General features: G+C 47.6%; 1 protein-coding gene across 1 annotated transcript in view; it reads right to left on the bottom strand.

Annotated features, from left to right (window-relative positions):
* LOC138249319 (transient receptor potential cation channel subfamily M member 2-like) overlaps positions 1 to 25,778 on the bottom strand; it is a 1,037,937-nt gene that overhangs the window by 102,842 nt on the left and 909,317 nt on the right. Inside the window, exon 28 of the mRNA XM_069203278.1 lies at positions 13,065 to 13,245. Within this exon, the coding sequence (XP_069059379.1) occupies positions 13,065 to 13,245 (181 nt within the window). The remainder of the gene's footprint in view (positions 1 to 13,064; positions 13,246 to 25,778) is intronic.

Raw genomic sequence — 25,778 nt, forward strand, 5'->3', positions numbered from 1 at the left:
GTTTATTACTGTTGTTCCACTAGCTATTACCTCTGGATACACAAGTGCTGAATGGGCATGTGACTGAATTTGGGTCTCTGACTGACTGGGTGCTGTAGTGCTCCATGTTTTTGTAAATAGGTACGGGTGAAAGACTGAGGCGGTCATTCTGACCTTGGCGGACGGCAGAGGCCGTCCGCCAAGGTACCGCCGTCAGAACACCGCACCGCGGTCGAATGACCGCGGCGGTGATTCTGACATTTGCCCTGGGCTGGCGGGCGGCCGCCAAAAGACCGCCCGCCAGCCCAGGGCAAATCAACCTTCTAACTAGGATGCCGGCTCAGAATTGAGCCGGCGGAGTGGGAAGGTGCGACGGGTGCAGTTGCACCCGTCGCGTATTTCAGTGTCTGCTGGGCAGACACTGAAATACTTTTTGGGGCCCTCTTACGGGGGCCCCTGCCGTGCCCATGCCATTGGCATGGGCACGGCAGGGGCCCCCAGGGGCCCCGCGGCACCCCCTACCGCCATCCTGTTCATGGCGGGAGAGCCGCCATGAACAGGATGGCGGTAGGGGGTGTCTGAATCCCCATGGCGGCGGAGCGCGCTCCGCCGCCATGGAGGATTCAGACGGGCAGCGGAAAGTCGGCGGTAGCCCGCCGGCTTTCCGCTTCTGGCCGCGGCTGTACCGCCGCGGTCAGAATGCCCGGCGGAGCACCGCCAGCCTGTTGGCGGTGCTACCGCCGACCTCCGCCCTGGCGGTAATTACCGCCAGGGTTAGAATGAGGCCCTGAATGTATAACTGGGGATATGAATCTAAAATTGCACATATGACACAATGAGACTTCAAAGAACATGTCTTACCTACTAAGCACATATTACACTGCTCAATGGCCTATGTACTCCCTGCTTAGTGGTGACCTATAAGTACTAGAAGGGTACTTTAAAGCTTGGCAAGAATTTTTCAATACCAACATGATCTTGCAGTAAAACTGCATACACAGGCTCCGAGGTAGCAGCCAAACTCATACATGAACAGCTACTCACACACCCACTGACAGATCCACACAAACACTCTCAATATTTTTTTTTATAAATCATACACACTTACATCCACCTTATGTACACACATACCTTTTTAAACACATTTTTACAACAAAAAACTGCACTCTAACTTCACATACCTGCTAAATGAGTTTGTTGATCACTAAATTATTTTGAAAGTTTCAGTTAGAGACTCTTCTCATAGTAAATGTGAAATCTAAGCATAAGAACTGTACACCACTCTCATACAAATCAACTAATAATGGAAACGTTTTCATCTTTACTCTCAGTGATAGTGCCATAGTTAGCAAATCATAATGTGTGTTTCATATTTTATATTTGTTATACCACTTCTCAATGGTCAGTGTTTGCTAACCCTCTCTGGCACTTCTGTTAAGAAGCCCAATCTGTTGTTGTTTTTAGGTGGGTTCGCGACTCTGGTGCGATACTCTGCTCAGTCCTCATGCAACTTTGAGTCGGGTTCACCAATTTTTACGGGAGTCAGAAAAAGTATTTAGCAATGTACTCTTAATACTTTACATCTACAATGCAATTTATAAGATAGTACTGAATATAAAAATAAATCCTCCATAATAAGCGATATGTCTAAACCACTCTAATTTTACCTATCGCACTACAGTGTGTTTAATGCCCTTCCCTCCACATTAACTTAGCCGAGTTTCCATAGCAACCCCCTTTGGAACACACTGTTCAACCAGTGGGTCAAATGTTCACAACACATTCTAGAAGCAACATATTAACCTCAAAACCCACTGTAACAGGTGTGGTTAACTGATTGGAATTAAAAGCAAAGCCAAACATGCATTTCCTTTTTTTACCAGAGCCAATCACAGATCTACTTACTTTCCCTTATGAATGACTACCTAATTGTAGCTACCTGCATATTTACACCATCCAATCAAATATGTATTTTTTTAAACCAGGTCCTGTCCTTCATGTTAACTGCCTTTCATTTTGAAAACTGTCTCATTCAGTTCCAACCTTCTCCTGTATTCTACTCTTCCTTCCCTTCAAAAAGGTTAGAATGTGGATAGTGGGTCACAACATTGTGTTTTGGGCCAAAGAGTGTGCTAGAAAGAGTGAAACTGACTTAGACCTGGGTTTTCCTAATGCGGAGAGTACTAGGGTTGGCCAGAGAGGACTAAAGCGGCATCCATTGCTGCTTTTGTTTGGAAGCATTGAGGATTGCCACATTCAGACCTCATCATTGTGCACTGTGGTGGTAATGACCTGGGCACACTTTCTGGGGAAGGACTGGAAATCCTAATGAAGGACACCTCTGCTCAATTAATGGTACTTTTCCATCACTCTGCCTTGGTGTTCTCCAACATATGGCAAGGGCAAAAAAGGAAGTGGTCAAACAAATTCTGTCCATTAACAGACAAAGCCAGGAAACATGTTAATAAAACTGTTTCTAAATTCCACAGAGACCATAACATGGGCTATAAATACAACAACAATTTACACTTTGACATGGAAGGTATCGATAGAAGTGATGAAGTTCACTTCACAGAGAGAGGCAACAGAGTGTCCCTCAACAACTTGAAAGACTGCATCCTGTTTCAAGTGTAACTACCACCTACACACAGACACAAACGCTCTTTTCAGAGCCATCCCTTTTCCCAAATACTTGTTTCTTTCTTTTTAAATCCCTTTTTGTACTTGCTTACTCGAATTCGGGAATCCGTTGCAAAGCCACAAAAAGAAATACACACATTAAATAGACACAGGCACATTTAAAAATTACAGCTCTGAGAGTGAGTCTGTGCATCTTGCTGAGTACGTGAGTGCCTGAGTCTGTCTGTAAGTGGGTGTCTGAGGGTGTGGTGTATCTATCCACCATTGCATATCCACACTCCCCGTTTGTATCAGCAGTCAATCCCTCATTTGGCACCTATGCTGCAGCTGTGTGTATAAATGCATTAGCCATCTGCACTAGTCTATCTTCAGCCTGCCTTCTAACTTCATAAGGGGATGATGGTTCCTTTCCTACAATGTACAGAAATAAAATCAGTGCCTAACTTGGTATGTCCTAATATAGCTCTCTCAGTTGGTATCATGCTTCATTTTACCTAATATCTTAAAAAATCTCAGCATGTGCTGATCACTGGTTTTGTAAACGAAGCATCCTTTCCTGAAATAAAATCCTTTAAGAATCTATTGTATCTTTGGACTCCCAGTTCGGACGTTACCAATGTTGATACCTCCTACCTGAGCTACTAATTTAGGCTCAGCTGAAGAATTTGTAATGAAGACTATTTACTAACAAATATGCAAACTTCCTTTGAGCTATCAGGTCAGGGGCAGGAAAACCAAGCATGTTCCTTATTATATTGCCTACTTTTACTGCATTTATTGCATTACTTCTAGTTCAATTAAGTTTTTTTGATGAAAATATGTATTATTAAGAGATCTGGTGGAGGAACATCTGGGGGATACTCTTGAAATGCAGGCTGTACCCATTTCTTACATTCTGGTCTTTTTGACTCCAAGAGAAATCCTGCCAGTCAACTCCCAACCCCTTCTCCCTGCATCTCCCCTGCCCTGGTATCTTTGTCATCAGTAATTACTAGAGATAGGATGTACTAGGAAATAGGCAAAAAACAGAATGGTTCTGGATCTTAAAAATGTCTGACATTATTTTCAAATGGAACTCATCTCTCCAGGTGAAGAGATGAACAGTAGATAAGCAGAGCATGCTGGAAAATTAAATATGTACTTAACCTGTTCTGTGCCTTGGACGAGATGATCTCGTCCAAGGCTACAGTTCCCCTGTGCCTTGGACGAGATCATCTCGTCCATGGCACAGGGGAACTTGGGGGTGCGCTAGCGCGCCCCCCGTGCACCCCCCTTCCCCCCCCAGGCGGGGATGGAAGGGGAAGACCTTCCCCTTCCACCCCCGCCCCCCCCCACGGCAATCCGATGACGTCAGCGCGCGCTCAGCGCGCTGACGTCATCGAGTGTTGCCGGCGCGCTGGAAGCCATTTGCTTCCAGCGCGTCTTCGGAGCAGGAGCTCTAAGGTGAGTCCTCTCCGTTTTTGGGGGGCGGGGGGTTTGAGAAAACAGACATGGGGGGAAAGGAAAGGGTTTTTCCTTTCCCCCTGTGTCTGTTTTCTCAAGATTCCTGCTCCACGATCGCGGGCAGGGCCCGCGATCGTGGAGCAGGAATCTCCACTAGCCACCAGGGATTTTCTGTTTGACTAAATTTGGGGGCGACCCCTTGGGCAAGGGTCGCCCCCCCCGGGGGCAATTTTTATTTGGATTTCGCCCCCCCCCTGGGGGCAGATCGGCCGTTTTTTCGGCGGATCTGCTCCCAGGGGGGGGGCGAAAACCACTAGACACCAGGGATGTATTGTTTTATGTTTGTTTTTGGGGGCGACCCCTTGGGCAAGGGTCGCCCCCCCCGGGGGCAATTTTTATTTGTATTTCGCCCCCCCCTGGGGGCAGATCGGCCGTTTTTTCGGCGGATCTGCCCCCAGGGGGGGGCGAAAACCACTAGACACCAGGGATATCGTTTTTTGTGTGTGTTTTTGGGGGCGACCCCTTGGGCAAGGGTCGCCCCCCCCCGGGGGCAATTTTTATTTGTATTTCGCCCCCCCCTGGGGGCAGATTCGGCGATTTTTCGGCGGATCTGCCCCCAGGGGGGGGCGAAAACCACTAGACACCAGGGATATATTTTTTTATGTTTGTTTTTGGGGGCGACCCCTTGGGCAAGGGTCGCCCCCCCCCCCCCGGGGCAATTTTTATTTGTATTTCGCCCCCCCCTGGGGGCAGATCGGCCGTTTTTTCGGCGGATCTGCCCCCAGGGGGGGGCGAAAACCACTAGACACCAGGGATATCGTTTTTTGTGTGTGTTTTTGGGGGCGACCCCTTGGGGAAGGGTCGCCCCCTGAAAGGGGGCACAGAGGTGTTGCCCATTTCTGCCCCCCTTGGGGTCCGATTGGCCAATTCTTTTACGCCCATCTACCCCGAGGGGGGCAGGATCCACTTAGGTACCAGGGACAACTTCTAAGTTCTTGGTGGTGGGGTGTTTGTCAACTGGCAAAGTATTTGTATTTGTGATTATAACAATTTATTTCTTCTTTTTCTTCTAGTTCAACGCTTTTGCTTCCTTTGCTGTGGATCTTTGAGGTTTTGGCAGTAGTTGTCCAGTGGTTTGCATAGTTGCATGTTTTAGGTAAGTGAACGCAATTTACTCCAAAGGAGTATTGTTGACATGTTTGTAGGTGGTGTACTAAATGCAGTATTGTGTGTTTGACATTGTCCTTAGATTTGAGCACAGTGGTGTTTGTGTTGTCATATGTCTAAATTGCTTTTTTCTTTTTTCTTTTTAGTGGGATATCATTGGTGATTGCAGAGTAGTTGCTTGGTGAGTAGCTATTTCAGGCAACTGTGTGGTATAGTTTTTTGTAGTACATAACTCTTTGTGATAAAGCTACACTTTGTTCATTACTTATTTTAGTGCTAGTTGTTGTTGGCAATCCATTTGTTGTTAGGATCATGGCTAGCCTCAAAGTGACCGCTCAGCAGGTTGTTCGCATGCTCTTTGAGTCGTCTTCAGACCATGATTACGACACTGACTCTGCATCTGAGGCAGAGGAGGAAGCAGGAGATTCTGGAAGTGAGTTTTCTGTCCAAGAGCATTCTTCTGATGAGGAAGCTACTCTCAGTGCAGATGAAGGGCCTGTGTTAGAGGAGGACATTGATGTGCCAAGAGTGCAGCAGCCTGGGGCTGCAGGGTTTCCCATTGGAAGACCTGACACCTGGATTGCCCCAAACATGGAGCAGCCACAGTTACCTGCATTTACTGGTCTCCCAGGGTGTAGAGTTAATACGGAAAACTTTCTGCCTGTCCAATTCTTTCACTTGTTTATGGACGATGTATTTTTGGAAGAGATTGTGGAGCAGACAAATGTGTATGCAGAGCAATATTTGCGGGACAACGCTGCCAGACTTAAGCCTCAGTCTAGAGCTACTCATTGGGTTCCCACATATCTGGAAGAGATGAAAAGGTTTTTAGGTTTGACTTTTTTGATGGGGTTGATCAGGAAGCCGTCACTGGCTTCTTATTGGTCTACTAGTCCCTTGATGGCAACTGCTATATTTCCTGCAACTATGACACGTAATCGGTATTTGCTTCTTCTTCGTATGCTGCATTTTGTAGACAATGCTTTAGCCTTGCCACGAGATCACCCTGATTGTGACCGCCTTTTTAAGATTAGGCCTGTCCTTGATCATTTTGTGGATCGGTTTTCAGAGGTCTATGTTCCAGGCAAAGAGATAAGTGTGGACGAGTCTTTGGTCCTTTTCAAGGGGCGTTTAGTTTTTAAGCAGTACATCCCTAGTAAGAGGGCACGGTATGGGATTAAATTGTATCTGCTGTCAGAAAGCAGTACAGGATATGTTTATAATTTCCGGGTCTACACTGGTAGGGATTCCAGTATTGACCCTCCTGGTTGTCCGGCCACTTTTGGAGTTAGCGGAAAAATTGTGTGGGAACTTGCTAGACGGCTGTTTAACAAAGGTCACCATTTGTACGTAGATAATTTCTACACTGGAGTGCAGTTGTTCAAGGAGTTGTTTAGGGTGGACACTGTTGCTTGTGGCACAATCCGTTCTAACCGCAAAGGCTATCCAAGGGAGCTTGTCTGTAAAAAACTTGAGAGGGGACAGTGCAGTGCCTTGCGGAATAATGAGCTGTTAGCTATGAAATTTTCAGACAGGAGGGATGTGTACATGCTATCGACCATCCACGATGAGAGTACTTCCCCTGTGGCTGTTTGGGGTCAGGTTGCGGAAGTGCGCAAACCTGCGTGCATTTTGGACTACAATAGGCACATGGGTGGTGTTGATAGAGTAGATCAGAGGTTGGAACCTTACACTGCTCTTCGTAAGTCGTATGTGTGGTATAAAAAGTTGGCCCTACATTTATTTCATTTGGCAACTTTTAATGCCTTTATTGTATACAAGGATTGTTCACCTGAGTCAAGGATGACTTTTGTTAAATTTCAGGAGTCGGTGATAGAAAGCCTTATTGTGGTGGAACCGGCAAGAGTTCCTAGAGTAGAAGTGGTGGAGGATGTGGCTAGATTGAAAGATCGGCACTTTCCAGATCACATTCCTCCCACTCCCAAAAAAGACATGCCCACAAAGAAATGTAGAGTATGTGCCCGGAGATCAATCCGGAGGGAGAGCCGGATGTACTGCCCCGAATGCCCTTCAAAGCCTGGGCTGTGTGTGCCCAGCTGTTTTAGAAGTTACCACACAAGGAAAAACTTTTGGGAAATACCGTGAGCGTAAGCTGTCTGTTTTATATTTTCATATGTTTCACGGTTGGCATCTGTCGTGTATTTAGTTTGAGGTTTTGTGTTTGTAGTTTAGTGCCTATTTTATAATTAGTAGTTTATTTGTTGTTTATAAATTAAAAAAAGTGATTGCGGTGTGCGTGGGGTGGCGCTTGGCTGGCGGTGTGCGTGGGGTGGCGCTTGGCTGGCGGTGTGCGTGGGGTGGCGCTTGGCTGGCGGTGCCAGCCAAACGGCAGTCCACACTCCCATCAGCTGGTGTGATTCTTGTATCAGGCATGTGGGCGTATGTAAGTGATGGGCCCTTGAGTGGCGCGGTCTGTCGATGTGAGTGTTGTAATGTGCTGGGCCCGTGGCTGGCGGTGTGAATGGTCTTGTGCGTGTCATGTATGAAAGGTGTGTGAATGGACTGTAAAGCGGTTGGTGCCTTGTCGCGGCTTTACAGCTCACGAGCTGTGAGTCATTGGTTCACTTTTTTGCCTTTCAGTTATTAGCAGTGCATTTCATTTTTGTGAAATCTCTTGTTAATAAAATTTGATCCACTGAACCATCACTCACCCTCGTGCCAAATCCAACCAGTATGTGTTGTAAAAAATGACAAAACCTGCTCCGCTGTAATCAGGCGTCGCAGCACACCTGTGACACGCTAGGTGCCTCGGGTGGGACCCCGATGATGAAGCATGCCACCAACTTGGTTGGTGGGTGAGGGGTCTTCTTCACATAACCTAAGTGTGTTTCTTTTCACTATTTTAGTGTTTGGCACATCACGGACGTATGTGCACACATCAAAATGATATATTGCAAAAATACCTCTCCCTTCTATCTCTTCAGGTTTTGGGCCTTATTCTGTTGCAGGCACCTGGCCCACCCACACAAGTGAGGTATCATTTTTATCGGGAGACTTGGGGGAATGGTGGGTGGAAGGAAATTTGTGGCTCCTCTCAGATTCCAGAACTTTCTGCCACAGAAATGAGAGGAAAAAGTGTTTTTTTGGCCAAATTTTGAGGTTTGCAAAGGATTCTGGGTAACAAAACCTGGTCCGAGCCCCGCAAGTCACCCCTCCTTGGATTCCCCTAGGTCTCTAGTTTTCAGAAATGCACAGGTTTGGTAGGTTTCCCTAGGTGCCGGCTGAGCTACAGGCCAAAATCCACAGGTAGGCACTGTTTTCTTCAAAAATTTTGGTTGTGTCCACGTTGCGCTTTGGGGCGTTTCCTGTCGCGGGCGCTAGGCCTACCCACGCAAGTGAGGTATCATTTTTATCGGGAGACGTGGGGGAACGCTGGGTGGAAGGAAATTTGTGGCTCCTCTCAGATTCCAGAACTTTCTGCCACAGAAATGTGAGGAACATGTGTTTTTTTAGCCAATTTTTGAGGTTTGCAAAGGATTCTGGGTAACAGAACCAGGTCCGAGCCCCGCCAGTCACCCCTCCTTGGATTCCCCTAGGTCTCTAGTTTTCAGAAATGTACAGGTTTGGTAGGTTTCCCTAGGTGGCGGCTGAGCTAGAGGCCAAAATCTACAGGTAGTCACTTTGCTAAAAACAGCTCTGTTTTCTGTGATATGTCCACGTTGTGTTTTGGGGCATATCCTGTCGCGGGCGCTAGGCCTACCCACGCAAGTGAGGTATCATTTTTATCGGGAGACGTGGGGGAACGCTGGGTGGAAGGAAATTTGTGGCTCCTCTCAGATTCCAGAACTTTCTGCCACAGAAATGTGAGGAACATGTGTTTTTTTAGCCAATTTTTTAGGTTTGCAAAGGATTCTGGGTAACAGAACCAGGTCCGAGCCCCGCCAGTCACCCCTCCTTGGATTCCCCTAGGTCTCTAGTTTTCAGAAATGTACAGGTTTGGTAGGTTTCCCTAGGTGGCGGCTGAGCTAGAGGCCAAAATCTACAGGTAGTCACTTTGCTAAAAACAGCTCTGTTTTCTGTGATATGTCCACGTTGTGTTTTGGGGCATATCTTGTCGCGGGCGCTAGGCCTACCCACGCAAGTGAGGTATCATTTTTATCGGGAGACGTGGGGGAACGCTGGGTGGAAGGAAATTTGTGGCTCCTCTCAGATTCCAGAACTTTCTGCAACAGAAATGTGAGGAACATGTGTTTTTTTAGCCAATTTTTTAGGTTTGCAAAGGATTCTGGGTAACAGAACCAGGTCCGAGCCCCGCCAGTCACCCCACCTTGGATTCCCCATGGTCTCTAGTTTTCAGAAATGTACAGGTTTGGTAGGTTTCCCTAGGTGGCGGCTGAGCTAGAGGCCAAAATCTACAGGTAGTCACTTTGCTAAAAACAGCTCTGTTTTCTGTGATATGTCCACGTTGTGTTTTGGGGCATATCCTGTCGCGGGCGCTAGGCCTACCCATGCAAGTGAGGTATCATTTTTATCGGGAGACGTGGGGGAACGCTGGGTGGAAGGAAATTTGTGGCTCCTCTCAGATTCCAGAACTTTCTGCCACAGAAATGTGAGGAACATGTGTTTTTTTAGCCAATTTTTGAGGTTTGCAAAGGATTCTGGGTAACAGAACCAGGTCCGAGCCCCGCCAGTCACCCCTCCTTGGATTCCCCTAGGTCTCTAGTTTTCAGAAATGTACAGGTTTGGTAGGTTTCCCTAGGTGGCGGCTGAGCTAGAGGCCAAAATCTACAGGTAGTCACTTTGCTAAAAACAGCTCTGTTTTCTGTGATATGTCCACGTTGTGTTTTGGGGCATATCCTGTCGCGGGCGCTAGGCCTACCCACGCAAGTGAGGTATCATTTTTATCGGGAGACGTGGGGGAACGCTGGGTGGAAGGAAATTTGTGGCTCCTCTCAGATTCCAGAACTTTCTGCCACAGAAATGTGAGGAACATGTGTTTTTTTAGCCAATTTTTTAGGTTTGCAAAGGATTCTGGGTAACAGAACCAGGTCCGAGCCCCGCCAGTCACCCCTCCTTGGATTCCCCTAGGTCTCTAGTTTTCAGAAATGTACAGGTTTGGTAGGTTTCCCTAGGTGGCGGCTGAGCTAGAGGCCAAAATCTACAGGTAGTCACTTTGCTAAAAACAGCTCTGTTTTCTGTGATATGTCCACGTTGTGTTTTGGGGCATATCTTGTCGCGGGCGCTAGGCCTACCCACGCAAGTGAGGTATCATTTTTATCGGGAGACGTGGGGGAACGCTGGGTGGAAGGAAATTTGTGGCTCCTCTCAGATTCCAGAACTTTCTGCAACAGAAATGTGAGGAACATGTGTTTTTTTAGCCAATTTTTTAGGTTTGCAAAGGATTCTGGGTAACAGAACCAGGTCCGAGCCCCGCCAGTCACCCCACCTTGGATTCCCCTAGGTCTCTAGTTTTCAGAAATGTACAGGTTTGGTAGGTTTCCCTAGGTGGCGGCTGAGCTAGAGGCCAAAATCTACAGGTAGTCACTTTGCTAAAAACAGCTCGGTTTTCTGTGATATGTCCACGTTGTGTTTTGGGGCATATCCTGTCGCGGGCGCTAGGCCTACCCACGCAAGTGAGGTATCATTTTTATCGGGAGACGTGGGGGAACGCTGGGTGGAAGGAAATTTGTGGCTCCTCTCAGATTCCAGAACTTTCTGCCACAGAAATGTGAGGAACATGTGTTTTTTTAGCCAATTTTTTAGGTTTGCAAAGGATTCTGGGTAACAGAACCAGGTCCGAGCCCCGCCAGTCACCCCTCCTTGGATTCCCCTAGGTCTCTAGTTTTCAGAAATGTACAGGTTTGGTAGGTTTCCCTAGGTGGCGGCTGAGCTAGAGGCCAAAATCTACAGGTAGTCACTTTGCTAAAAACAGCTCTGTTTTCTGTGATATGTCCACGTTGTGTTTTGGGGCATATCCTGTCGCGGGCGCTAGGCCTACCCACACAAGTGAGGTATCGTTTTTATCGGGAGACGTGGGGGAACGCTGGGTGGAAGGAAATTTGTGGCTCCTCTCAGATTCCAGAACTTTCTGCCACAGAAATGTGTGGAACATGTGTTTTTTTAGCTAAATTTTGAGGTTTGCAAAGGATTCTGGGTAACAGAACCTGGTCCGAGCCACACAAGTCACCCCTCCTTGGATTCCCCTAGGTCTCTAGTTTTCAGAAATGCACAGGTTTGGTAGGTTTCCCTAGGTGGCGGCTGAGCTAGAGGCCAAAATCTACAGGTAGTCACTTTGCTAAAAACAGCTCTGTTTTCTGTGATGTGTCCACGTTGTGTTTTGGGGCATATCCTGTCGCGGGCGCTAGGCCTACCCACACAAGTGAGGTACCATTTTTATCGGGAGACTTGGGGGAACATAGATTAGCAAAACAAGTACTATTGCCCCTTGTCTTTCTCTACATTTTTTCCTTCCAAATATAGGAGTGTGTGTAAAAAAGACATCTATTTGAGAAATTCCCTGTAATTCACGTGCTACTATGGTCACCCCGGAATTCAGAGATGTGCAAATAACCACTGCTCCTCAACACCTTATCTTGTGCCCTTTTTGGAAATGCAAAGGTTTTCTTGATAGCAATTTTTTACTCCTTATATTTCAGCAAATGAATTGCTGTATACCCGGTATAGAATGAAAACGCACTGCAGGGTGCAGCTCATTTATTGGCTCTGGGTTCCTCGGGTTCTTGATGAACCTACAAACCCTATATATCCCCGCAACCAGAGGAGTCCAGCAGACGTAACGGTATATTGCTTTCGATAATCTGACATTGCAGGGAAAAGTTACAGAGTAAAACGTAGAGAAAAATTTATGTTTTTTTCACCTCAATTTCAATATTTTTCTTTTTCAGCTGTTATTTTCTGTAGGAAACCCTTGTAGGATCTACACAAATGACCCCTTGCTGAATTCAGAATTTTGTCTACTTTTCAGAAATGTTTAGGTTTCTGGGATCCAGCATTGGTTTCATGACCATTCCTGTCACTGACTGGAAGGAGGCTGAAAGCACAAAAAATTGCACAAATGGGGTATGCCCCAGTAAAATGCCACAATTGTGTTGAAAAATTGGGTTTTCTGATTCAAGTCTGCCTGTTCCTGAAAGCTGGGAAGCTGCTGAGTTTAGCACCACAAACCCTTTGTTGATGCCATTTTCAGGGGAAAAACCACAAGCCTCCTTCTGCAGCCACTTTTTCCAATTTTTTTGAAAAAAACGAAAATTTCACTGTATTTTGGCCAATTTCTTGGCCTCCTTCAGGGGAACCCACAAAGTCTGGGTACCTTTAGAATCCCTAGGATGTTGGAAAAAAAGGACGCAAATTTGGCTTGGTTAGCTTATGTGGACAAAAAGTTATGAGGGCCTAAGCGCGAACTGCCCCGAATAGGCAAAAAAAGGCCTGGCACAGGAGGGGGAAAAGGCCTGGCAGCGAAGGGGTTAAGTTGTATCTTTGATTCTCTTTTTAGGTTTCTAAATGTTAAAGCACCCTTAACTGAACAAACAAAATAATTTGCTGTCTTCTGAGTACATACCCTCTCGAAAAATCTTGCTGCATCATTGTTTTTGTTTTTTTACATCGTGTTGGTCCACCATATGATTTTGCATTATACTAAAGCTGAATCATATATTTCACACTCCCTCAATTTCAGTTGGTTAAAAAAACACAAAGGGGTACCATACAGCGAGCAAACTGATGTAGGGACAAGCATAGGTGTACAACAGGTATAAAGGAAAGGGGTTAATTAATAATGAAAAATTGAGAGAAATAGAAGAGAGTCTGAAACAAAGAAAAAAAAGTAGGGTGTGAAAAATCAATAGTATATTCACCTGAAAATTGCAATAAGGAGATTTAGCAGAAGAATGTTGGCAAAAAACATGTATAAACATTGCAGAACAATTGTCAGGCCTTCTGGAAAGACTGGTTTGCCAGCGCCATCGTTGTAAGGGCATTTTGACTTAGTTGGGTCCATCCCTTTAGCGGAGCATGTATCCTCATTATAGGACAAGCCTTAAAAATACAAAAGCAACTGATTAATTTGACAGGCAAAACAAATTATAACCCAATGTCTATACTCACACGAAAGCCAACAATTTATTTCAATAATTATGACTGGCTTTGGATAAGTTGTGTCGCAAGCCCCATACATTGCCTTCATGTGGGATGGGGACGACCAGGGCCCAAGATGGCCACGCTTACAGGGCGGTCCTGATTTGGTCCCTGTTTATCTATCCATCATGACCCTTTGGGAGTCAGGGAGCTGCTGTATGATTCTCAGAGTTGGGGACAAAAGAGTGACCATCAAGGCATTGGGCAAAAGAGCATTATCAAGTTGGGGCTCCCTTGTCTGGACCTCGTCCTCTCTGCAGCACATGCAGTGGCACAGAGAATCTGTAACTAGTGCTGGCGCACACATGCTGTAGCTACCTGAGGGAGAGGCGTGTTGCACTCTAGGAGGCACCGATGATCTCCTGTTGTGGGGTTGGAGAAGTGTGAGCACCTGGACATAGAGGGCCACTGGCAAACTGGAGCTCCCAGTCGAGGTACACCATGACTAGCTCCCTGCTTCATATAAGATGCTTTAGGAACCAGAACTAGGAACAGCATATGAGAGTGAGTCACTGGATCAGTAAGCAGACTTCTGCCACTGCTGAGTAGTACATTGGATCTGCATGATCCTCTTTGGTGCCTTTTAGCCTTGTTTTGGCCCCAGTGATAGATTGCTATGATGGTTGGAAAAAAGAGGAAAGAACAAGTTACTTACCTTCAGTAATGCCCTTTCTGGTGGATACTGTATCTAACCGCACATTCCTCACCTTGTGATTACCCCTCAGGTGCCAGGCTGGATCCGGAAATTTTTGCCAACATTTTTCTTATGTGCCAGTAGGTGGAGTTTGCATTGGGTCTGTCCCAGCCTGGAAGTGATGTTGTGGCCATAATGTAACCGCCACTTCTGCACATCGACGGGTTTCTTTCTGATATTTGTCTGCTCCATCAGATGCTTAGCCTTCAGTGATCTGTTTGTGCCAATGAGAAGATCTCCAACTTGAATTTTTTAGTATGGAACAAAGGAGTCTAGCTCATAGAACTGTGTTTAGATAGAGTATCCACCATAAATAGCGTTACAGAAGGAAAGTAACTTGTTCTTCTGATGGATACTTCTAACCGCAGATTTCTTACCTTGTGAATAGATACCAATACACTACCTCCCCAGGTTGTGGATCTGTGCAATAACGCTGGCCAGGAAATCCTACAGGACCGAATGGGCTTAATACCACCCCACCAGCCCTATCAAAGCAGTAGTGCGTCATGAACATGTGAAATGATGCCCACGTTGCAGCTTGGCAAATGGCAAAATGGGCATTCCACATGCCAGTCGCTTTGGCTCTGAAGGAATGAACCCACAGGCCTTGCAAGGTCTGTTTCTTGATCAATCCTTAGAAAATATTTACTTAAAGGATAATCCATCTGGAGATGGTCAGTTTCTGCTCTTCCCTTCTTTGGGCCAGAAAAACCCACAAAGACCTGATTGTTCATCCTGTGACCCTTGGTGCAGTCTATGTAGAAACTTAGCGCTCTCTTTGGGTGCAGGCGATGGAGTCTTTCTAACTCTTTGGATGGATGACGAGGAGCGTGGAACATTAGCCGGGTGATAGACTGCCCAATGTGGAAGGTTGTTACAGCTTTTGGGAGGAATGCTGCCTTGGTCCTTAGCATTAACTTGTGCAGGAAAAAGGAGGTGTAGAGATACTATATAGAAAATGTTTGCAGCTCATTGACGTAACGAGAAGACATGATCCCAAACAAAAAAAGTTTTTTAAAGTAAGCAACATTGGAGGATAACTATGCATTGGCTCGAATGGAGTGCACATCAAGTGAAAATCAGATTGATGTCCCAATGGGGCATCACAGTTTGAGCAGCAACCTGTGGGCCAGCCCTTAAATAAAAAGCATCACAACTGATGATTTAAATAGAGATGGGTGATTAAGCAATCAAAGAAAAGTCAGTAAGGCCACCAAATAACCATTATTTGTTGACACAGCAAGGCCTACATGGGCTAGAGGCAGGGAGTAAAAGAGAACATAAGACAACTGGCCCTGTAAGGATTGGATATGCTGGGAAGAACACCAAGCAACAAACTCCTCTGGGCATCCCTCTAAAGAAACAGGTTATTAGTTCAGGGAGGTAAGTAACGATATCAAATAATAATCACAGTCAAGGTGAACCACGAAAGTCACTAAGTTAACTTGATCTGGCACTGAACAATCAGGTTTAACTTGAAGGCAATGTGTAAATGTATGCAATATTAAAAATGTAATAAAGTTGAACGCAAAACAATAAAAATCCCAAAACAAATTATCAATATACAGTAAAGCTTAATAAACAAAAAAGACAAAACATCCAATAAGGGGAACCGGAGATATGAATTTTTAAAGTTGTAAGCAGAGATCGGTTAACAGGGGAGCCAGATAGACAGGCAGCACGATAGCCTCACTCTGCTGAGGCTCTGCTGGCCTGAGACAGTAAGCCGCTCCTTATCCTGCAATCTGGGGGATATCGTGCACCCCGGGCTTATCTAGCACTCACCTGTTACGGGCTGCTACCAAGGCTCTCCCAATCTGCCAGTTTGGCCCTAAGGCATAAAGACTGCTGCGTGGAGCAGCTTGGGCCTGGGCTGCTATTGATGCTGCTGGCACCGGCAGCCCTCTGGGTGGGCGTTGCAGTGGCCTAGACGTGGTGTGATTAGATCTGCTGCCCCTCCCCCCGCTGAGTAGTGATGTGAGATGGCCCACACCCAATCGGTCCTGCGTGAGCTCGTTGGCCAAGAAGTTAGCCACCTGGTGAGGAGTACTGCCTGTCATGATGCTACGTAGATCGCTGGCGCCCAGCAGGGCAGAGTTCTGCGCCAGGCGGGCTGGCCCGCTGCGATCTACTGAGGAGTCCTGGGTAGCCACTACCCGGGGCTCATCCCCGGTGGTGATCGGGTGAGGCCCTTCCTACGGCAACCTGGTAAGAGAGCTGCCTCCCTGACCCGCTGATGAATACCAGGGTCCAGTTGCGGCCCAAGCTGTGGGTTGGAAATTAAGACTGACATGGGAGACTGGATCTGCCACAAACTCTGCACAGTGATTTATGGCGTGCCCACGCTGTGCTAATCAAGCGGCAGGGGCCCTAGAGGGAGCCTTACTTTTTGGATTGCTGAGCCCAGTGAAGTGAGTGTGGACCGTCTGAGACACACATCAGATCTTCTGCGTGTGATATGCGAGAGCTGCTGTTTATACTGCATTGATCCCCGGCCCTGTCTGCCTACCTCCTGCACAATAAAACAAGCAAAAATTGGCTGCAGCGCAGTCTCCCCCACTCCCCTGGCTAATTCCTGTGCTGAACCCTTCTGATTGGTGGCCTGACCCTTCCAGCGCTGGGAGATCTGTGTGGACCTGCTCGTCCCCCTAGGCTGCTGGGGTGTGGTGGGGTCTGTGCTGGCTGGGTGTAACCTGTTTCAGCGGTGGACTCCTTGCGACCCACCTGTGACCCACCTGGACTTGGGAATTGGGCCGTCTTCTACACCTGCCAGGCACTTATCCCACACTTGCAATATCCAGGAGAGCCTCCCTGACCTGCTCATGCCCTCCTGTGTGGTTCAGGGTATGGCCGGGTCTCTGGTAGCACTGAACCTTCAGGACACTTGGCTGTGAATGAGATGTTGGTGGGGGCTGGCCGGATCCTGCCCTGGACAGCGGGACGGCCAACACCTGGATCTTATAGCAGTCCATCGCTCGGAGACCACCGTTACTCCTCCACTGTTGTTGATACTGTGTCTGGAGCTGTGAGCCTGGTTAACTCCTCTGTGCAGCGTGTACCCAAACTCTACGGTCACCATGATTACTTGGTTACCAGAGGAGGTAGGTAGAGAGCATATGAAATCCGTGGATAGAGTACACCAGGGAGCGGAAGGAACCGGTAAAGGTCTTAATAAACCTGCCAGCTTAGTTCGGGGTGTCTTAGTCTGAGCACAGTCTGGGCATGCTGACACATAGGTTTAAGTGTCTGTCTTAAGTGAAGGCCACCAAAAAGATTGCTGAAGCAGCTCCTGGGTTTTCCTGATACCTCGATGACCGGCTATAGGAGAATCATGGCACATTTGTAGAGCTTCTGTCTGCACTTTCTTGGTAGGTAGGAAAAGAGCATGTTGATGATAGAAGTAGTTGTCCTTCTTCTGCAAAAAAGGAATCACTCTATCCCATTCTGAAGCAGACAGAAACTGGTACTCGGATTGAACGCGTTCTAGAAAAGATTGAGTAGCTCCGATGATTCTGCTAGACTCAATAAGATGTGGAGAGGAGTTCTGGGCTATGTCAGGATATCTGCGGGATAAGGCATCTGCCACTGAATTCTGGGAACCAGGTATGTACGTGATCACGAAATCGTACTGGCTAAAGAAGAAAGCCCATTGAGCCTGACGACTGTTGCGACACTGAAGACTCCAAAGACATTGGAGATTACGATGATCAGTCCTGGCTTCAAAAGGCTCTCTGGAACCCATCTAGAAATGCCTCCATTCTTTACAAGCTACTTTGAGAGCGAGTAGTTCTGGTTCCAGTACAGAATAATTGTGTTCAGACTCTGATAGGATATGAGACAGATAAAAGATAGGATGTTCCAATCCATAATTGTCTTGTTTCTGCAGCAGAACAGCCCCAATAGCTGTCTGAGGCATCAGTCACAACAATAAATTTCTTGGTATTGTCAGGATGATGCAACATGGGTGCTTGGGTAAAGGCTGTCTTCTATTCTTGAAACATGCGTTCAGCATCCTTGGTCCAAACGAAACCCTTCTTCAGGTTCTGTTTCTTAATTGTTTGTGTTATGAAACTTTGTAGGTGGGCAAAGTTCTTAATAAACTGATGATAAAAGTTTGATAAACCAAGGAAACATTGCGTTTCCTTAATGGACGTTGGAGAAGACCAATCTAAAACGGCACTGACCTTGTCAGGATCCATGGATATTCTGTGTTGATTAATACAGAACCCTAAATACTTTACTTCAGATTTATGGAACTCACACTTCTCAGGTTTACAAAACATTTGGTTTTTCTTGAGTCTTTCCAGGACTTGCAGGATATGATCTATATGTTGCTCAGGATCACGGGAATATATCAAGATATCATCCAAATAAATGAGTACATGTTGGTTGAGTACATCAGAGAACACCGAATCCATAAATCATTGAAAAACGGAAGGAGCGTTGGTCAGTCCAAAAGGCATAACACAGTACTCACAGTGCCCAAAAGGGGTACGGAAAGCTGTCTTTCATTCATCTCCTTCATTGATCCGAAGGAGATGATAGGCACCCCGTAAGTCTAATTTGGTAAACATCTTGGCTCCTTGAATGGCATCCAATATATCTCTGATTAAAGGCAGCGGATTTCGATCCTTAATCGTTATTCTGTTGAGTTCACCAAAGTCAACACAAGGACGCAGATCCTCAGTCTTCTTTGGGACGAAGAAGAGAGGAGCCCCAGCAGGGGATGTGGAAGGAGCAATCAAACCGTTGTGTAAGTTATCGTCTAAATATTCCTTATGCACCTTCTTTTCTTGGTCTGTCTGAGAATACATTCGACCCAAGGGGACGACTTCATCAGGAATTAAAGGAATAGAACAGTCATAACTGCGATGAGGCGGCAAAATAGGATTACTAGGTTTCTGAAAAATCCTGATATATTCCTGATAACAATCTGGAACTCCCTGGATCATATTGATAGAGTTAGTGTTGTCCTTAGTGGACTGAAAGGACCTTTTTTTGAGTCCAATAAGAAGTAGTGAAGTAACAATTCTGTTGACAAAATGAAGACGTTAGGGATATAGATCTTGTTTCCCAATTGATTTAGGGGTTGTGTCGGGCTAACCGGGGTATTCCCAAAATCATGATGTGGTTTGGTGAGGCTATGAGATCAAGGGCAACATGTTCTTGATGCCCCCCAAATGTCAAACAAAGAGTAGGAGTTGAGGCCACCACGGGTCCTGAGGTTAACGGAGAGCCATCCACTGTATGAACCTGCTCAGGAGTCTCTTTAAGAATGTAGGGAATTCCTTTACTCGTAGCCAGGTCTCATCCAGATAGAGTCCACTGGCTCCACAAACAAGGAGAGCCAGAAGGTGTTCTTCTTGATCTTGTGAACTTTGTAACTTGACTGAGAGGATAAACAGGGTGGATATGCTTTATTTGGAGGAAAATATTGATGGTACTTCAGCTCCTCCCGTCTCCTTCCTGCTTACAGGGGACGGGAGCTGGCGTTTTCCGCAGGTCTTGAGGGACGTACCGGACAACTACGGATCAGGTGGCCAGACTTACCACAGTACAGACAAAGTCCCTTTTGTCATCGTTCCTCACTTTCTGACTCCGTCAATGGCCCACGAACCAGATCTATCTGCATGGGTTCTTCAGGGGGAGGTGGAGAGGCTTCGGATTGGAATATCTTCCGTTTGTCGACTGCTAGCACGAAGGGTACCAGACTGGTATGGAGCTTGCGTTCTACGTCTCTCCATCTTGTGCTCTCCAAGTCTATATTCGATGTTCATAGATTGATCCATTAATTCCTTCAAAGAACAAGCTGGAGAAGAATGTACAAGCTCATCTTTAATTTCTTTACGCAGGCATCGGCGGAAAACCGGCGGAGCACCTGCTGTGTAATGTTACAGTGATTCAAGATGACCATTCCAATGTACACACTGGTATGGAAGCTGCACAAACAGCTATGACTGATTTTTTCTCATCTCTCTGATGGACTCGCCAAAACCCAGAGTCCTTGGACTTTTTGGCCTTTTTCAACTCCTATGGCTTGATGATGGCCATAGAGGGTATCTCAGTGAAACCTTCGAAGAGGTCGTCAGGATTATCACCGCTATGCCTGCAGATAAGGTGAAAGGCCTTGATGGCTTGAATGATACTTTCTATAAAAAAGTTTACCCCCTTGATTACTCCACATCTCCTAGCCATGTATGAGGAATCGCTTTCCACTGGTACTTTACCACCGTCCTTGTGCCCTCATTGTCACAATCCTTAAACCTGGCAAGGATCCCCACCGTTGCAATTCATAACGCCCACTGTCCATGATCCATATAGATAATAAGATTCTTGCCAAACGTATTGCATCACACCTCCTCCCACTGTTACCAACTACTGTGAGACCAGATGTAATGCTATCTGCATTTAACCACTGATGGCGTTTTGACGACTGACTCCATTTTGACCATAGACTCCATTTTCTGCTTAGCTTAGCTCCAGATGCCGTCACATTGGTGACGTAGGGATTTTTCCACGCACAGCTTGTTTTCTACAGAGAACATATTACTGCTCTCCTTCCTACCACAAGATTACATTGTGTTGGGAAAAAACTTAGGGGATGTGGAAGGTACATGATAAGAGAAGGCTTCGGCTCCAGGAATGTTTGTATCAAGGAAAAGTACAGCTTCTCCGTCTCAGGAATGCGCATCGGGGCAAGGCCCGTTCCTTTTCATGTTTTCCATACAGACAGCACTTGAATTTCATAACTTAAGCCAAGGAAGGAGGAGGTTGGCAGAACCTTCCTCTTGGGTTTGTTTAAGGTATATAAGATGGGGAGGCTTGGCACTGACTTAGAAGGAGTTCTTCTGAATGTGGACGCACGGTTCAGGGTAAAATATCCCATGTTGGAAAAATCTTCTACTTCCTAGGCCGTCTAGGACGCCTCGGATTGATGTTGGCAAGGATGAAGAAGTCAACCCCCATGGTGATGCATTTTAATTCCTAATTATCTTGCTTTGCTGTGTGAATCTATATATATATATATATATGTATATATATATATTTTTTTTATTTTATTTTTTTACAGCATACATATTCATTGACATATTGCACTTTTTCTGCCTATCATTATTCAACTGCTGTGATTATTTTAGTATTTGCACGTGTTATACTGCATTCGTGAAGTGCCTTAATAAATTCCTTACTCAGACTATGGTGGTCATTGCAACATTGGCGGTAAAAGCTGCTTACCGCCGTGCAGAAGACCACCAACACACCGCCGCGGCCGCGGAATTCCGCCACAGCTATTATGAACCACATCTCAAAATCCGACAAAATTCAGACACCCACACAAGTCCGCCACACCAAACGTCAGTGATAAACTGCCGAAAACAAAATCTCCACCGTCACGCCAACAGAAATACGCCCATGCTATCACGACCCACGAATCCACGCGGCGGTCTTTCAACCACAGTATTCCATTGGCGGTACACAGCGCCGCGCTCAAAATACACACACTTCTACAAAACACCGCCACATTGGACAATTCCAAATACACACACCTGATACACATACACACACCACTCCCACACACTCAATACAATATAAAACACACACCCACATCACCCACAAACCCCTACGACCAAAAATTCCGAAAGAAGGCCAGAGAGAGACACCACCATCCACAAACTAGCAGCCACAGGCACTCAACACCATCACCCACACAACTTCCATGCACAAAACACCACACACCACTACATATCACCACACTTATCACCACACACCACCGCACACATCACCCACACCACGGCAAAGACACCCCATGTTCTCGGAGGAGGAGCTCAGGGTCATGGTGGAGGAAATCGTCAGGGTAGAGCCACAGCTATTTGGAGCACAGGTGCAGCACACCTCCATAGCTAGGAAGATGGAGCTATGGCGAAGAATAGTCAACAGGGTCAACGCAGTGGGACAGCACCCAAGAAATCGGGACGACATCAGGAAGAGGTGGAACGACCTACGGGGGAAGGGGCGTTCCGTGGTCTCAAGACAACACCTGGCGGTACAGCGGACTGGCGGCGGACCCCCACCTCCTCCCCCACAACTAACAACAAGGGTGTAGCAGGTCTTGGCGATTCTGCATCCTGAGGGCCTCGCAGGAGTTGGTGGAGGAATGGACTCTGGTAAGTCAAACCTTTAACTATCATATCCCCCACCCTACCTGCATGCTATCACAGACCCCCACCCTCACCCCCTCCCCTATCACTCCAACTCCTCACAAATGTACTAATAACACAAACCACACATCCCAACACCAAGCCCTGCATGACACAACAAAGCATGGACACCCATTACTAAAGCATGCCCACTGCACATACCCATAACACCCCCCTCAACCATCATCACACAAGCCCCCACACAGGAATGCTAGAACTGGGGTACACGGTCACCCACCCATTGCACACCATGACAAACACAGATGCAATAATCATGCTTTTATACCCCTGCAGGACCACTACCCAACGTCACCAGACAGGAGGGTCCAGACATCTCCACCCCACCCACAGAAGAGGCCCACAGTGATGACAGCAGCTCTGTCCAACTGTATCCAGATGACCAGCCCGGACAATCGTGGGCCTCGGGACAGTCGGTTCCCCTCACACAGGCACAGCCCACCACAGACCTTCCACCCTCTGGTAACACCAGCACAGCACCCACCCAGCGGGCCCATACCTCCGTCCCCTTGACACGTCAATCAGCTGTGTGACCACCACTACAGGGAACCCAGGATAACCCACCACCCCAACAACAACAGGGACCTGGGGGCAGTGGGCATACGGTCCAGGGGACGGAGGCACAGGAACACAGGGGAACTGGGAGGGCTGCCGTGCGACAGGTGGCGGACAGGCCAAGGGAACCCACTCTCCACGAGGCCCTCTCCTCCATCATGGGAGCATACCACCACTCACAGGAGACAATGGCAACGGTCCTGGGCAAGTTTCAGGAGACCCAGCGCATGCAGGAGGAACAGTATTTGGGGTTCAGGGAGGAATTTAGAACCATCAGCTCCGCCCTGGGCACCATCGTAGGGGTGCTGAAGGAAATACTTAACACCAGGAGGGACACTGTGGCACTACAAGGGGCCCCTGACACTAGCATGGACGATGAACTGCCCACCACCTCCGCCGGCGCTAGTGGACAGGAGGCACCGCCACAGGACCACCACACCAGCACCCCCCCGCAGACGGAGAACCACCCCGCAAACGGTCCCTGAGATCCAGGAACAAGACAGAGCACGATGCCAAGACCCCCGCCAAGAAATGAGACCACCCTCATTGTCAAACCACTGTCCCACTTTGTAACCCTGTCTATATTGGAACTGCCCCAGCTCCACTTATTATGCCCATATGGGCAATGCACCTGTGAGACTAATAGACTGGACTCTGAAGCACAAAACAATCTGGAGTCAGTCTGTGATTTCAAAATTGTGTATTAGCAATGAAAGTGACAAAATGCTTTTTCAAATGTAATGTCAACATACCTATGTCACACATCTCAAGTCCATGAGGAATCTAAGCAGATGACGCACATTGGAAACCACACCTGTGAAACAGTAAGGAAAATGTACAACTCAGTGACCATATACTGGTTGAAATCGACACACAGGATAGAGGTAGAAGTGTTAAAGTACTTGTAGTAGGCAGGAATGTTTTCTCACCTGTGTGTCACTGGAAATATGGCTGGATGACTGAGTCCCTGTTGTCAATGTCTTCTTCCTCTCCTCTGCTTCTCCTCATCACTGTCCACAGGCTCCACAGCGGCCACAACACCGCCATCTGGACCATCCTCCTGCAGAAAAGGCACCTGGCGTCGCAAAGCCAAGTTGTGAAGCATACAGCAGGCCACGATGATCTGGCACACCTTCTTTGGTGAGTAGAATAGGGAACCACCTGTCATATGGAGGCACCTGAACCTGGCCTTCAGGAGACCGAAGGTGCGTTCGATCACCCTCCTAGTCCGCCCATGGGCCTCATTGTAGCGTTCTTCTGCCCTGGTCCTGGGATTCCACACTTGGGTCAGTAGCCATGACAGGTTGGGGTAACTAGAGTCCCCTAATAGCCACACCCGGTGCCTCTGGAGTTGACCCATCACATAAGGGATGCTGCTATTCCGCAGGATGTAGGCGTCATGCACAGAGCCAGGGAACATAGCATTTACCTGGGAGATGTACTGGTCTGCCAAACATACCATCTGTACATTCATGGAATGATAACTCTTCCGGTTCCTGTACACCTGTTCACTCCTGTGGGGGGGGGACCAGAGCTACATGGGTCCCATCAATGGCACCTATGATGTTGGGGATATGTCCCATGGCATAGAAGTCACCTTTCACTGTAGGCAAGTCCTCCACCTGAGGGAAAACGATATAGCTCTGCATGTGTTTCAGAAGGGCAGACAACACTCTGGACAACATGTTGGAAAACATAGGCTGGGACATCCCTGATGCCATGGCCACTGTTGTTTGAAATGACCCACTTGCAAGGAAATGGAGCACTGATAGCACCTGCACTTGAGGGGGGATTCCTGTGGGATGGCGGATTGCTGACATCAGGTCAGGCTCCAACTGGGTACACAGTTCCTGGATTGTGGCACGGTCAAACCTGTAGGTGATGATCAAACTTCTTTCCTCCATTGTCGACAGGTCCACCAGCGGTCGGTACACCGGAGGATTCCGCCATCTCCTCACATGTCCCAGCGGACGGTGCCTATGGAGGACAACAACGGCCACAGAGTCAAACAACTCAGAGGTATGTACCCACAGTCTACACAGAACACCATTCATACACAAAATGTGGCCTGTATTTGTCTTGTGAGACAAGGCCTAGGTATGTGTGACACAGTTGGTAATTAGGCCATGTGGGCCTCTGAAATAGCGGCTGTCTGACCTCTAAACTGGGACAATGGGATGTGAGGTAACTGCGCTGGCGTTGTACACCGTCGCGGTAGGCGGTCGAAGACCGCGGCGCAATGCTGCATTGGCTAACATTGGACCCTATGGGTCCCAGGAGCCAATGACGATGTACGCTGGCAGTGATGGTACGCACCGCCACGGACGTGACCGCCATTTTCGATCTGTTCAATCACTCGATACCTGATCTTCGACAGGAGAGGACCTACACTGCAAGTGCTGCTGTGACCTCGGTCTAGAAGAGACAATGGCTCGTGCGTCTGGGGAAAGGGCCCCTGCCTTTACTGCAGAGGAGTTGGAGAAGCTCGTCGACGGGGTCCTCCCCCTGTACACGCTATTCTACGGTCCTCCTGACCAACAGGTAAGTACACAGGGAACATGTTGTATGGGCTATGCCTGTGTGGAGAGGGCTGGTTGTAAGAAGGAAGGGGGCACAGTTCTGCATGCATGAAGGACTGTGAATGCATGTGCCACATGGCAAGGGTAGGGATGTGGGCCACTCACATTGACGTTGCAGTTGGTAATGACTTCTCTTCTTCCCCTGTACATGTCATGTAGGTCAGCGTCCACCAGAAGAAGGATATTTGGCGTGCCATCGCCAAGGACGTCCGGACCCTGGGGGTCCACCACAGACGGAGCACCCACTGCCAGAAAAGATGGGAGGACATTCGCCGCTGGAGCAAGAAGACGGCGGAGGCTCAGCTGGGGATGGCGTCCCAACGTGGGAGGGGTGCCCGTCGAACCATAACCCCCTGATGTTCCGGATCCTGGCGGTGGCCTACCCTGAGCTGG

This window comes from Pleurodeles waltl, chromosome 8 (genome assembly GCF_031143425.1).
Source record: "Pleurodeles waltl isolate 20211129_DDA chromosome 8, aPleWal1.hap1.20221129, whole genome shotgun sequence".
Classification (NCBI taxonomy): domain Eukaryota; kingdom Metazoa; phylum Chordata; class Amphibia; order Caudata; family Salamandridae; genus Pleurodeles; species Pleurodeles waltl.